The sequence below is a fragment of the Pelophylax lessonae genome, assembly GCF_965119305.1.
Source record: "Pelophylax lessonae genome assembly, chromosome: 9".
NCBI lineage: Eukaryota > Metazoa > Chordata > Amphibia > Anura > Ranidae > Pelophylax > Pelophylax lessonae.
This window is the reverse complement of record NC_138776.1, coordinates 256,949,904-256,965,732: the sequence shown is the minus strand read 5'-3', so window position 1 is coordinate 256,965,732 and position 15,829 is coordinate 256,949,904. Positions and strand designations below refer to the sequence as shown.

The window sequence follows — 15,829 nt, the reverse complement described above, 5'->3', positions numbered from 1 at the left end:
GCACTTTATACCTTGTGCTGTAATTTAGACTACTGACACCAGCCCTCTATACACTATTTGGTATAATACACAATCCTCGCCCTAGCACTGAATGTACTATGTTGTACATTATACTCCGAACCCTGCTCTGTAAATGCTATGTTGTATTTTACATACTCCTAAACCTTGCACTTTGTACCCTGTGCTGTATGATAAATACTCCTAACACCTTCACTCTGTATGCTATGGCCTACTACTGACCATCATGCTCACTGTCCTTGCTGGTTGCTAAGTAGTTTCTAACTATTGGTCTAGGCCGAGGACATGATGGACATAAAAGTTGAAGTCAAAGAGGAAGAAGAAGAGACATCTATCAGTGGTGATCAGCCGCCTACAGAGGAGGAGGATGAGGAGGATGATGAGGATGATGAGGAGCTAGAGGAGGAGGAGATGGTTAAGGTGATAATTAAAGAGGAGGAGCCTTCTCTAAATATCAGCACTGGTGAGTCCTGGATGACGTGGATGATAAATGTTGGTCCAACAAGGTAGAGATACAAATGATTTCTCTATATAGAGCTTTATATCACTAGAGGGGTCACCAGCAGGAGGAAGGAGGTCCTGATTCCTCTATATAGATATTTATATCACTGGAGGGGTCACCAGTAGGAGGAAGGATAGAAAAGAACAGGCGCCACTGTAGTAAGCCAAAAATTTATTGCACAACAAAACGATGTAGTAACTTACATTAAGATTAGCATCAATCCATATTCCATGATGTTTCCTAGCGTCTAGTCCACACTATTCCGGCCGTCCTGCAGCCCGGAAGTGACGCTTTAGGAAGCTGGTCCACGGAGCTGGTTACACCGGAAGCCGCAATGCAATGCAGGCTAACCGGAAGTGACGAAAAAGTCACTAAAAAGCATCCATCGGTCATCTTTGTGTCTTTTTGGTGGATATTCCTTCCGGTAATTAGCGCCCAAAACCCATCTCCTTGAACTCAGTAGGAGGAAGAAGGTCCTGATTCCTCTATATAGATATTTATATCAATAGACGGGTCACCAGTAAGAGGAAGGAGGTCCGGATTCCTCTATATAGATCTTTATATCACTAGACGGGTCACCAGCAAGAGGAAGGAGGTCCTGATTCCTCTATATAGATCTTTAGATCACTAGACGGGTCACCAGCAGGAGGAAGGAGGTCCTGATTCTTCTATATAGATCTTTAAATCACTAGAGTGGTCATTAGTAGGAGACAGAAGTTCCTGATTCCTCTATGTAGATCTTTATATCACTAGAGGGGTCATCAGCCGGAGGAAGGAGGTCCTTATTCCTCTATGTAGAACTTTATATCACTAAAGGGATCCCCAGTAGGAGGAAGGAGGTCCTTATTCCTCTATATAGATCTTTATATCACTAGACGTGTCACCAGTAGGAGAAAGGAGGTCCTTATTCCTCTATATATATCTTTATATCACTAGAGGGGTCACCAGCAGGAGGAAGGAGGTCCTGATTGCTCTATGTAGATCTCTAGTTGACTAGAGGGATCACCAGCCGGAGGAAGGAGGTCATTATTCCTCTATATAGACCTTTTTATCATTAGAGGGATCACCAGTAGGAGGAAGGAGGTCCTTATTCCCAGAGGTGGGGGACTTGAGTCACATGACTTGACTTAAGTCAGACTTAAGTCACCAGTTTGAGGACTTGAGACTTGCTTGACTAAAATTAATAAAAGACTCGACTTGACTTTGACTTGGTATTCATGACTTGAGACTTGACTTTGACTTGAGACATATGACTCGAAATGACTTTACTTTTTTTAAGTTATTAAATATTTGCATTTTCTCAAGATGTGTTCAAGCAAAATGAATGTGCCTGTTATGTTTCTGACACCACAGTCACTTAAAGAACCTCAGTGTGTTCTGATTTTTAGGACACTGGCTGTTTAACATCAGAAATACTTAACATGTTTTTAGTGACTGTGGTGTTGAAACATGACCGGACGAAGGATTTTGAGCTGTTTGGGCATTCAAAGTGTTTCTTTAATATGCCAAGAAAAAAGCCCTAAGCAGTATTGTTAATGTTGAAAATAAAACAAAACCTTTCCTGACCACTGATTTAAAGGTGAAAATTGGGGTAGATCAGTATTTTGACTTGATTTATGACTTGACCAAAATAAATGACTTGACTTGCTTGACTTCTAGCAGGGACTCGACTTGACTTGCTTGCTTTTCGCCACAGTAACTTGGGACTTGCTTGAGACTTGAAGGCTAAGACTTGAGACTTGCACATGTGTGACTTACTCCCATGTCTGCTTATTCCTCTATATAGATCTTTATATCATTAGAGGGGTCACCAGTAGGAGGAAGGAGGTCCTGATTCCTCTATATAGATCTGTATATCACTAGAGGGATCACCAGTAGGAGGAAGGAGGTCCTGATTCCTCTATATAGATCTTTATATTATTAGAGGGATCACCAGTAGGAGGAAGGAGGTCCTTATTCCTCTATATAGATCTTTATATCACTAGAGGGATCACCAGCAGGAGGTCCTGATTACAAAAAAAATGAAAAAGTACATTGCTTTGAAAACTAATTTGAAGAATTGTTTCCAACAGATGGGCGCTATGTCGGGAGTACGTCAGAGGGACGTCATGGCTTATCTTCAGATTATAAATCTGAAGGGAGTTCCATATCTCAGTATTCTCCAGAAGCGAAGCCTGCTACTCTAAATTTACAGGACAAACCTTATCATGTTGACAGATCAAGAGATCCCTCTAATTCTGAGGAGTCTTCTGGAAAATTCCATTCTACTACCCAAAATATCCGTCTGGGAAAACCTCCTAAAAAACCACGTACTGTTCAACACAGCGATAAGATATTTTCCTGTTCTGAGTGTGATAAATATTTCACGAGGAAGGCACATCTCATTAGACATCAGAATAATCACTCTGGAGTGCGACCCTTTCCGTGCCCGGAGTGCGGGAAATCTTTCAGGGACAATTCGAGCCTTGTCCTACACCAGAGGGTCCACAAGGACGAGAGACCTTTTCCGTGCTCGGAGTGCGGTCAGAGCTTTAAATGGAAATCCTATCTCGTGACCCATCTCAAAGCGCACAGAGGCGAGGCTCCTTTTTCGTGTTCCGAGTGCGGGAAGTGTTTCAAAGAAAAAAGAGCCCTCATGATACACCAGCGAGTCCACACGGGGGAAATGCCATATTCTTGTACGGTGTGCGGCAAGAGTTATACTCGGAAAGATACTCTGATCACACACCTGCGCACCCACACGGGTGAAATGCCATATACGTGTACAGAGTGTGGGAAAGGTTTCACGCGGAAACAAACGCTCCTCAAACACCATAGAACTCACACAGGGGAGCGCCCGTATACCTGTCCAGAGTGCGGCAAATGCTTCACCCAGAAGTTCTGCCTTGACCAACATCGTAAAATCCACATAGACAAGAAGGCCTTCTGCTTGCAGACCGACCGATCGTTGACAACAGATTTTGAGCTTCAGGCACAACGGAACGTTCCCAACAGCGAGAAACTCTTCTTGTGCTCAGAGTGCGATTATGTATTTATAACCAAGGCGCAACTTCTTATACATCGCAGGGTTCACACCGGAGAGAAGCCCTTTTCCTGCTCCGAGTGCGGCAAATGCTTTTCACAGAAAGGAAGCCTCAACACCCATTTGAAATGTCACACCGGTGAGAAGCCCTTCACCTGTTCAGAGTGCGGGAGATGTTTCATACAGAAGGGACAGCTCCTTACGCACCAGAGAAGGCACACGGCGGAGCGTCCTTATGCCTGCTCGGAGTGCGACAAGGCGTTCAAAGTAAAATACGAACTCCTTCAACACCAGAGGTTCCACACCGGGGAGAAGATCTTCTCCTGTGGGCGGTGCGGGAAATGCTTCATAAAGAAGTCGCAACTTATTGTACACGAGAGGGGTCACACGGGCGAGAGGCCCTTTTCCTGTCCCCATTGCGGGAAAAGTTTTGCGCAAAAAGGTCACCTCAATAATCACATGAAAGTCCACACTGAGGAGAAGTCACTCTCCTGCCCAGAGGGGACGGTTAACACCGAAAGTGAATCTAGATCAACATGAAAGAACCCAAGCCTGCTGGAGATAACGTCAAATGAATGGCGGTGTTTTGTAGGATCTATAGCTCTATCCTAAGAGCAGTTGGGTGTTAAAGGTGACTCATAACATATACAATCCTTTGCATCCCACAATGTTATACAGTCCCTTCCTTGTGAATCATTCTGAAGCATATGTAATCTGATATCCCTACCCTTTAGTCCTGTTTTTACAATAAAGCTGAAGAATGAGTTAGAGAAAATGGTTGGTATCAATTGGAGCACACATCCTACTGACTATGGTGGATAAAAAAAAAAAAGAAATGTTTAGCAACTATGCGTTTCCTGTCAGACATGGTGGATCATAAATATCTCCAGAAAACAAAATTAGGATATATATTCTTACGACCCCTTGTCTGACTTGTAGTGAAGCTGAGAGGAGGTTTCCCGGCTGCCGCACTCCTCACCTGGTCGTGTTGTAAGCAAATAAAAGCAGCCTCAGCTCAATCCATCGAAGCCACACACCCCAGTGCGTTTTGTCCCACCCCTTGTTGGTGGGACGAAATGCGTTTGGAGAAAATTGTTGGTATCACTTGGAGCACACATCCTACTGACTCTGGTAGATAAAAAAAAAAATGTTTAATAACTATGCTTTTCCTGTCAGACATGGCAGATCATAAAGCTTTCCAGAAAAAAATTAGGGCATATATTCTTATGGCCCCTTGCCTGACTGACTGGCAGTGAAGATATCAGGAGGTTTCCCGGCTGATGCAAACCTCACCCCGCCTTGTTGTAAGCAAATCATAAACCTCAGCTCAATCCATGAAAACCACTCCCCCAACGCGTTTTGTCCTGTACTTGTGGCTTATTTATGGAGGTTTCAACATAGCCGGGTTATGTGTGCAGCAGCCAAAAAACATCCTCTTATCTTCACTGCATGTATTGGGTCTGGACCAACACATCCCCAGCCTGCGCTATTCACTAAGCTGCAGCATCCATCCTACAGGACTTTGCCAGCCTGAGCGGGGGCCACTAAGCACAAACCTAGGACCTTTTGGCTGCTAAGCTGTAGGTCTGGTGCGTCCCTGTTCTCCATTTCAGGGACAAATCAGGCCCAAATTTTTGGCTGGATTTGGACCTGAAACAGACCGGAAGACGCATAGGACTCTTCTGCAAACTGCTTAGCAGCCATCCCGGAGCTGTGTGAACCGGCTCCATTAAGAGCCAGTCGCAGTCGCAGAAACCCGCATCCAATTCGCACTAGTGTGAACCCAGCCTCAAATAAATACAAATCCCTGTAACGTGCCTATTAGTGAACACAGAAATATCCAACATTGGTCATGGATCATTGAAGGAGTCATGGTAGGTCCTCCAGAAGATAAAGTATATTTAGCCTTTGTCTATGTCCAAACACAACCACACAAGGGACATCTTCAGCTTATTCGAATATTGCACGTAAAGAGTTACTGGGCCTGCTAAAGAGGTGATAAATAACACCCAATAAACAAGGAGAACCAGATAGCATTATCCTTCAGCTCTCTCTATTACCCTGGGACCCCCAGGATATAGCCCACACCGGTAACTTGGAGTAGGGAGGACTTATGGAACAGCTCCAATTCCCAGTATGTGTTGACTTGTTTGAAAAGTGGCAACCCCTTGTTCCTAAACGTATAATGTTTGAGTCTGTAGCCCACTAGGTAGAACAATGCCATTTCCTGCTACAGAACCCTTGCCATTGGTCTTCATCTGGCAACAATTTATGGGAAGCTTGTTCTCCATGCCTTGTTAGAAAGGCGTCAACCTCTAAAGTTAGAAATTTGAGCCCACCAGGTACAATATTGCCATTTCCTCCCACAGACCCCTTGCCGTTGGTATTCGTCTGGCCACCAGTTATGGGAAGCTTGTTTCCATGCCTTGTTTGTCAACATCTAAAATAAGAATTTTGGAGCCTATAGCTCACCAGGTAGAATAATGCCATGTCCTCCTACAGAACCCTTTCCATTGGTATTCGTAAAGCCATTTATGGGAAGCTTGTTCTCCATGCCTAGTTCGAAAAGTGTCAACCTTTACAGTTCGAATTTTTGAGTCTGTAACCCACCAGGTAGAATATTGCCATGTCCTCCCTCAGAGCCCTTGCCGTTGGTATTCGTCTGGCCACCATTTATGGGAAGCTTGTTCTCCATGCCTTGTATGAAAAGTGTCAACATCTAAAATAAGAATTTTAGAGCCTGTAGCTCACCAGGTAGAATAATGCCATGTCCTCCTACAGAACCCTTGCCATTGGTATTCGTAAAGCCATTTATGGGAAGCTTGTTCTCCATGCCTAGTTCGAAAAGTGTCAACCTTTACAGTTCGAATTTTTGAGTCTGTAACCCACCAGGTAGAATATTGCTATGTCCTCCTACAGAGCCCTTGCCATTGTTATTCGTCTGGCCACCATTGTAGGAAGCATTTTCTCCACGCCTTGTTAGAAAAGTGTCAATCTCTAAAGTAAGAATGTTTGAGTCTGTAGCCCACCACGTACAATATTGCCATGTCCTCCTATGGAGCCCTTGCCATTGGTCTTCATCTGGCCACCATTTATGGGTAGCCTGTTCTCCATGTTTCTATACAACCTCAAGGAACATCTTCAGTGTAATAGGGATACTGTCCCCTCGACTGGGACCATCCCATACACCTTTACATTGGTTAAATTTTTCTCTCTTTCAGAAGGGCTTTGAGCTCCATACATTTAAGAAATTTTGATAACCTGATAGTTCTTGTATACTAGGAATAGAACTGATACAGTTTGCTCAGATGGTGTCTGTGGGTTAGCGTTGTGGCCAAACTCCTTTTATGATAGAAGTGGTAAATATTCCCTGACGGAGGAAAATTTGAATGTTTGAAACGCGTTGGAATTTCTCCAGCTCTCTATAGCATCTATTGTACCTGGATGTGCAACTATGATGAATGCCAACTACAAGTAGTTGGAATTACCACAATGGACCAGTTGCTATGCATGTATTGATACATGCTATGAACTGTGTTTTTTTTTTTTCACTATGATCTTGCTTGTATATGTTTTAAATACTTTTATGATACATACATACCCCAGTTTGCGGTTTTTATAGTATGTGCTTCTAAAAAAATTAAAATTTTTTTAAGTAATATACTATTATTTTGTTAATGCTTTAGTGGTGTTACTTAGTTGCCCTTCACAATCCCACTAGATAGAGGAATTCAATGTGTTGATACTCCGAATGAGACTCTAGAGCCCCGGTTCCACACTGAATAGAAGACTTCTGTGCTATGCTGCCTAATCAGAACCCTTAACTGGCTAACGGTGCTCCTAAACAATATGTTGGAGAAGTTCCTAGGAAAACATAGTTCTATTCGATTTAATGCAAATCTTCTTTTGAATACCAATATAGAATTATTTCTAGGCAGCGCTTGCATTAACGTGTAAAAAATCAAAATCGTGCCATAATACCAAACTGTAAATGCCAATATAGATACAAGTATACTGTATAATGCATATGATACATAAATGTGCAAAGATCCTAAAGTGAAATAATGCAAGAAGTCTTTATAGATTGTGCAATCTTGAGTGCTTGAGTGCCTCATTCCCAGGATGTCCCCTGCAGTGAATATATTCCTCTACTGAATACACCTCGATTCTCCAGAGTGGTGCCTTGGACCTGTCTCCTGGGGAGTCTTAATGCAATCGCATGGTGGAACCTTGGAGTTCATGCTGCTCGACCGCAAGTTTCTGCACACTCCTGACCTGGGATGGCGGTGAACCTCCCATCTCTCCATCTCAGTTCTGGTCTCCTGCTCCTTCTCCCTACATTCCTATTACTCCTCCCTTCCTTTATCTCCCTCTATCCTTTTGATAATTCTATTTCTTTACCAACTCCATAGCAGCATGCAAATGGGTAGAATTCACCCCCGCTCTTACCTCATAGGACCCCATCTCTTACATTTTGAGGCTGATCCAGTCCATGTGTTCCTGTTTTTGTCCTCTTCACCTTGTAGGACCTAACAAGACCGCTTCCCTTACCTGGCTCGCAGTTTCAACTGTTGCTCCCCAAGCGCAGACACCACTTTTTGTACCTCAAGTAAAGATCCTTGCATTAGTGTTGTGGCTGGTGTATGGGATTGTTGCCTTACTAAATGCAGGTCTGTTCTCAAATGTGAGACCGTGGCTCCCTGTTCCTCTATCCTTTTAGTAGTCCTATTTTCTAACTCCATAGCAACATAAGAACGGGTAGACTCCAACTCCACTCCTACCCCTTAGGACCCCACTACCTTAAATTTTGAAGCTTATCCAGTTCACATGTTCCTATTTTGTCTTCCTCACCTTGTAGGATCTTTGCATGGGTCTTGTGGCTGGTGATTGAGACTGTTGCTCTCCTAAATGAAGGTCCGTTCCCATGGGTGAAACCATGGCTCCCTGACCCATCATCCTTTTGATAATCCTATTTCCCTTCCTGTCCATGACCTCCTTTCAACATTCTCCTCCTATACCACTCCTATTTAAACCCCTTCCCCCAAAATAAGTAATCATCCACTATATTGACATTGCTTTATTCTTTTTTTTGGAACAAAGATTAACTTGCTACAACACGCCTTGGTCAGTCTTGGTCCCCCTTTGTTCCTGATGTGTTCTCTGTAAAAAATCATATAAATACGTACTGTATATGCCAGAATTTGGAACTCACCTAGGTACCATAAATGCAGGTCGGTTCCCAAATGTGAGACTGTGGCTCCCTGTCCCTCTATCCTTTTAGTAGTCCTATTTTCTAACTCCATAGCAGCATAAAGCTTCATACACACGCAACGAATTTCCGCCGACTGGTCGTCCGTCTTTTGTCCAGAGTGGTGTCTGTTGGTTGGAATGTGCTCTAGACTGCACACGAATTTTCCCGTACGACAGAATTCTATTTTAGAAGTGATGTCATGTGTTGGATTTCTTTCTATGTGTTCTTTCATCTCTGAGCATGCCTAGTCTTGCTCATAAGATTTTTCCCCGTCGAAATCTGTACTAATGAGACGAAAATCGGACGTGTGTTGACGGACGGCAAAAATTATATAGCCTGCACACCAGAATTTTTTCGGCCGAAAAGTCGGAGTCGGCTGTCGGAAGCACCATACTAACAAGCTGAAAATCGGCATATTGGTCGTCGGACGAAATTACCGGCCGAATTTCTTATCGTGTGTACAGGGCTTTAGAATGGGTAGACTCCAACTCCACTCCTACCCCCTTAAGACCAAACTACCTTAAGTTTTGAAGCTAATCCAGTCCACATGTTCCCATTTTGTCTTTCTTACCTTGTAGGATCTGTGCATGGGTCTTGTGGCTGGTGATTGAGACTTGCTTTGCTAAATTATGGTCTGTTCCCATGGGTGAAACCATGGCTCCCTGACCCATCATCCTTTTGATAATCCTATTTCCCTTCCTGTCCATGATCTCCTTTCAACATTCTCCTTCTATACCACTCCTATTTAAACCCCTACCCCCAAAATAAGTAATCATCCACTACATTGACATTGCTTTATTATTTTTTTTGGTGCAAAGATTAACTTGGTACAACACGCCTTGGTCAGTCTTGGTCAACCTTTGTTCCTGATGTGGTCTCTATGAAAAAATCTTATAAATACGTACTGTATATGCCGTAATTTGGAACTCACCTAGCTACCATTACTGTATATAGGTAAGTAGCAGAATTAAAAATAATAAAAAAAAGATGATGCTCTGATTGGATAGCTAGTCCACATGGGAAAGGCAGAGCACCAACAGTCTATATGTGCCTCCCGTAGCTTTTTCCATATTCGTTAGCTCCATGTACCACGTTCCACTGAAGAAGTCTGCAGGACAAAGTGGAGACGGTGCTTGGAGTCTGGAACTTTTAGCTATAAGTTCTTGCCGGCTGAAAATGACAACACCACAATGTGATGCCATTTATTGGCTAATTATAACAGAATATCTCGAAAGACCTCCACCAACCACTGATATTCAACATCCATTAGCCTCTCGTAATTCATGGAAATACTCAGTACTTTCAGGTATGGAGGACTCGCCTTCCTCCCAAGATGCAATATTCAGACTTAAGCAGCCACTTGCCAGCCTCAACATGTGGGGGAGGAGAAACGATTATCACCACTGTATAAGCTCCAACACTGATCTACATAGAGCTTACACAATGTTTCAACATAGGGCTTCGACTAATAGAGCATGACGGGTGAGCTTTCAAGAGAACCTGTCCCGTTGCGTTAAATGGACAATTTGACCCAATTCCGTTTGAAGTATATGTGAACCCTGACAAACAACGTCTTATATTGCCTTCCTTTTGGTCTGTTGAATATACCGTTGAAAGCATTCTTCTGTTTAAAGCGGAGTTCCGGGCACAAAAAAGATTTTTTTTTTTTTGTGCCCCTCCGCTAGGTATGCCGCACCTGAAAAGGAATTGGATAGTTGTTTTTTTTTTTTTTTGTTTACTCACCTTTTTATTGACGATCGTAAATACTCACCTATGACAGCTTCCTCCTCCAGCGCCGAGGCTCACCCCGTCACTTCCTGCCTCGCGATGATTCCTGGGAGCTAAACGTCATAGCTCCCAGGAATCAATGCGCCGCACCGGCCCCACTCGTCATTTCCGGGCGACGCCGCATTCCCCTGCTAAACAGCTTCTGGGCATGCCCAGAAGCTGTTTAGGAATGCGGCGCCGCGCCGGAAGTGACGAGAGGGGCCGGTGCAGTGCATTCTGGGACACGAAGACGCGGAAGAAGACAGAGAAGAGGACCGCGCCGGCTTCAGCTGCCCACAACCGAGATGGAAACGCTGTGGAAGAAAATTTCTAAGTAAGTATTTCTTCTAAAAGGTAAGTGCGAACCGGGACAGATCAGAGGCTAGCCATTGTGGAATGTGCTAGCCCTGACTGTCCCGGGGGTATGTTCAACAAAAAAACGTTTCTCTGCCCGGAACTCCGCTTTAATAGGCAGAAACAATACTTGTTGATCCTGCTAGAAATTCTGTGAGCTGTCCTGCTGTTACATCCTTATCAGCATTCTTCCTAGCTCTATGTGGACTACAGAACAACTCCCCCATATGTTACGAGAAGGGGGGGGTGTTCTATAGTCCTGTCCTAAGAGAACAGTATTGCTCCTCCAGAGATACAGTACAGTGAGTGAGTGTTGTCACCCTGGGACGAGGACTCTTCAATATTTCCCCCTCAAAGACATGATTACCAAGTGTGAGACATGTCCAGACATATACCACTGGTACATTTATAATGCGTAGACAGAGCTGTCAGGTCCCCATTCTTCTCTATGGGGGAATCGGATGAGAATGAACCGTCCGAGACATGTCCAGACATATACCACTGGTACGTTTATAATGTGTAGACAGAGCTGTCAGGTCCCCATTCTTCTCTATGGGGGAATCGGATGAGAATGAACCGTCTGTCCGTTCTCATCCGATCCGATCCTCCAGACGGATGGAAAATTGGGTTTTCAATCCGTCCGTATTTGACGGATCGGATCCGCTGACATCCGATGCCCCATAGAGATGCATGGGGCATCCGTTCAGATCCGCCTGAAAAACGGACAGGCGGATCTGAACGGTCTGCTTGTGTGAAAAGGGCCTTACAGTGTAAATTTGCTGTCCCCTCAAAATACCTCAATACACAGCCATTAATGTCTAAACCACTGGCAACAAAAGTGAGTACACCCCTAAGTCAAAATGTCCAAACTGGGCCAAAAGGGTCAATATTTTGTGTAGCCACCATTATTTTCCATCAATGCCTTAACCCTCTTGGGCATGGAGTTCACCAGAGCTTCACAGGTTGCCACTGTGTTGCAGGAAATAGTTAATTAAAGCCCAGAAGGAATTTCAGACTCGGACTTCAGAATCAAACCTTTGTAAAAATGACTTAGCCCAGCTCACGCCCGTTTGCGAAAGTCCTGAAAATACATCACTTATACATCGACAGTTATGTCACAAGTGCATATACAAAAGAACAAAAATTAAACTTTTCTTTCAAATAAGCAAGACATACTGTACATCTCAGCTTTTTCCTATTAGATCAGCAGTTTAGCATGACAGTTCCGGTTTTGACATTTGTGTATCTACACACAAAGCACAGACACATAGCAAGGGAGAGAGCAGGGGCTGTGTGACCCCAACTTCCCCCGCTGGCTTCTGTAATTCTGCAAGCTGTGTGTCTGAGACAGACTTCCCAGAGACAGACTTCTCAGACCTAACCGTCCGCCATTTTAGAAGACTTTCCAGGTGCTGCCACATCCCCCCCCCCCCCCTTTGATACTGTCATAGCGAGAGTTTGAGCGGAGAGACTAAGCATCGCATAGCATCACTGCAAAGCACTAAATTAAGGGGGTATCCCAAAAAAGGGTAAGGGAAGGAGTTATGGTAGTTCTAATTCGTCCCGGGAGCTAAGGGTTGGTACTTCCACCTGGCCATTTACATGGGCCGCTGCCTTCCTCTCTACAATGGCCTCGATGAAATTTTGGATCGCCCTGGCCACAAGGGGAATTAGACAAGGAAGAAATATGCAGGTGGCCACAATTGCCTTTGCTACCCCCAACATGGCTTTTAGCCCACTCCCATCTGGGAGCCAATCCCCAAACCAGCCACCAGCATTGAACCATCCCAAGTCTGTACGGGTACGTGAGCTAGCCTCTTCATTCTATCAGTAATCTCCTCAATTACCTTTCCCTAATCATCGATTCTCAGACAGCAATTACTCAGGTTAAATTCCTGAAACCCCTCCCTCTGCAGCTAGCAAATAACCTAATGCAAGCCTATTCTGGTAAATACCGGTACGCAATTCAGTTGCTTGCTTAGCTAGTAAGATAAAAGTATTCAACATCTGGCTTTTCAAAGGGGCTGTCTTGCATATACTTCATCCATGGGCTGGAGGCAGTCATGTGCCAGAGGTTCTGGTGAGGTAGGAAGCAGAGTGGCTGGGTTTAGAGTATTAACAATCTCTAAATTGATTTGAGGATTTTTACACAGCATGTCCTGGTATTTGACCATCCGGCTGTTAGTGAACCAGTGATTTTCTTCGTAATCCATTAGTGCATGTACCTGGTGTGGGACCCGGACATAGGTTTCCTGACCTAGCAATAACTTGTCAGTTCCGGTCACCAAGAGGGCTGTGGCTGCGATATCCCGCAAGCAAGGTGGCTAACCCTGTGCTACAGTGTCCAGTTATTTTGAGAGGTACGCCACAGGGCATTGCCATGATCCCAGGTACTGTGTCAGGACTCCCACTGCTATTCCTCGCTTTTCACTGACATTCAAATTGAAGGGCTTTTAGCTGTCTGGGAGGCCTAAGGCGGGCGACTGCATTAAGGAAACGTTAATGTTTTGGAAGGCTTGGTCTTGCTATTTTTCCCATAGGAAGGGTTCACTTTTTACCCCCTTTTTGGATTCATATATGGGCCTAGCCTTGGTGGCAAAGTCCGCTATCCAAATCTCCCAGGTTGGGGTATGGATCTGGCAAACAGCTTCGTTCCTGCCCTTTCCCAACTGTCTCTGGCCTTGTGACACCCTGAATCCCAGGTATTTAACAGTCTCTTGGCACAATTGAGCCTTTTCTTCTGGATACTTAGCCTTCTCCTTATGGTAGCTGTAAGGGTTAATTTGTTCTTCCTGTTTTCAACTTCCTTTTTCATGTCTCTAGCAGACTGACTGACAGTTTCAGGTTGTTTTCCGCCTCTCGTGTCTAATGTAGTGCATACAGCATACAGCATACAGCCGAAAAGTCTCACTCCATCTTTCATAAAATTGTCCCGGACTGTTATTGGACTGCTAGAAGGTCCCTGAAGATTTTCTAAGGTTGGTAGGCTTTTTTCTTTCTTCTGCCTTCATCCCCTCTATAAAGCTATCTGATAAGGTTAACTCACGAAGGGTTGTAGTTTTTATGTGGCTTTTTCCAATTCAGTAGATCCGTTGTGGTAAAACCGGGATGTTGTCTAGAGTTCAGTTGCTGGCACCGAGATCCTTTGGGGTGGAAATGGACTCAACCTGTGCGCCTGAGGAGGAAAAGGGAACAGCCATTTTATTTATGATTATCAAACATGTATTTATGATTAAACAGATATATTGGATGTATATGTTAGAAGTCATTGTGTATAACAGCTGTTGTGTTCAAAAGCCATTTACACCTCCAGCTGTATAGATTGCTATCTAGGCTTTTGAAGACCTGTTCCTCCAAGGAGCCAAACTACTGGAAGGGACAAGTCTATGTGAACAACTATTCCGCATTTCAATCAAGATGTGACTTCAAAGAAACTTTAGATAGATATGTCCCACCCTTTGTAAAACTTTGTATTACAAGTCCTTAGCCAGATAGAGCAATTGTTTTTAAACCAACACAATGTAATGTGACTGAATTGCTCTCCGAACATGTCTTTCTACCTACATGTTTGTAAAAAAAAAATAGATTTTGAAATCTGGCTTCAACAGTCGAAATGTTATTGAAACCCATGAGTTTTGGGGTTTCCCTTACACGCCTATTGTTTTTCCTGCTGTTATCTAATTTTAATCTAAATGTATCTTATTTATACTAACAGTGTCACCCCTGGAGTACATATGGAAGTATATGCACTGAGGTTAGGTATAAACAGGGTCTGGTCACTTTCCTTGCGCCATGATGACTTAATTTTAATTTTCCAGTCTACAGGATGGGCCATCAGGACTTATTCTCTGCTTATGCCTGCCTCTGACATGTCCCTCTATCAGGGCCGCTGCTACCCATAGGCGTACTAGGCAGCCGCCTAGGGCACATCCAATGCCCCTAGGAGGGAGGAGGTGGGGAAGCATCTGGCAAAACTGACATGCCAGCAGGACAAGGAAGTGACAAGCCAGCCGGCCACGGTGGCAGGGTTGGATGACAGAAGTGGGGGGGTAGCCGGTCCGCTCATCCCGGGTGACATTGCACAACCTCTTGCAAGTGATACAAGCAGGACCTCTGACAGCAGAGTCTTTGGGAGAAGTGGCTGCTTTGCAGTGAACAGGAGGCGGGGCCAGGGGAATTCATAATATCTATCAGTCGAGGGCAGGAGGAGCAAACTGACATCGTGAAGCAGGAGGCAAGGAGCAGGTTTGTGCTGTGCAAGTTTCAACACACACAGGGACAGGAGAATAACATGAGTGAAGGCATGGACACTACTGTGTGTTCTATGGACGATGAGATCTGCAGGACTTCCACACACCAATCCCCTCCCCCACCTCTCATACAGCTATGCCATCCTCGACATCGTGATCCTACTACACTGTACAGCACACCACTACAAGGCAGCTCTCCTCTTCACATTCCACATTGCAGTCCCCCTCCCCCAATGACAATCATTCATTGGGTGCAATATGCATATCGGTGTATATACATACAGTGCATGTGTATTTTATTTACATATATATATATATATATATATATATAGTGTATGGTTAGCAATTTGTTCAATAATGCAATAAATGGGCATGTAGTACAGGGTAGTGATCGATCCGATATCGGTTTTTCGTTGCCGATACCGATATTTTGGCCAATGCATATCGGTATCGGCCGATATTTTCGTACATTTAAAAATTTTTTTTTTCTTGACAGGTACTAAAAGACCCCAAACCCCTCCTCTGCACTTAAAAGCATTTAAAACGCCAAGTTTGGCTGTTTTGAATGCTGTCATTTTTTTTAATCTGGTGCCGAGTACCCGGAAGTGATGTCATGACATCACTTCCGGGTTTTTGCATGGAGACCTGATCAGTGCCGAATGCGG

General features: G+C 44.2%; 2 protein-coding genes across 2 annotated transcripts in view; both read left to right on the top strand.

Moving 5' to 3' along the window:
• LOC309564399 (uncharacterized protein) overlaps window positions 1-15,829 on the top strand; it is a 252,084-nt gene that overhangs the window by 22,528 nt on the left and 213,727 nt on the right. The window lies entirely within an intron of this gene.
• LOC309563407 (uncharacterized protein) overlaps window positions 1-15,829 on the top strand; it is a gene marked incomplete at its 3' end in the record, with an annotated part of 43,546 nt that overhangs the window by 2,568 nt on the left and 25,149 nt on the right. The window contains exons 2-3 of the mRNA XM_082267801.1: window positions 295-481; window positions 2,593-4,078. Coding sequence (XP_082123927.1) covers window positions 304-481; window positions 2,593-4,078 — 1,664 coding nt within the window. The 5' untranslated portion in view covers window positions 295-303. The remainder of the gene's footprint in view (window positions 1-294; window positions 482-2,592; window positions 4,079-15,829) is intronic.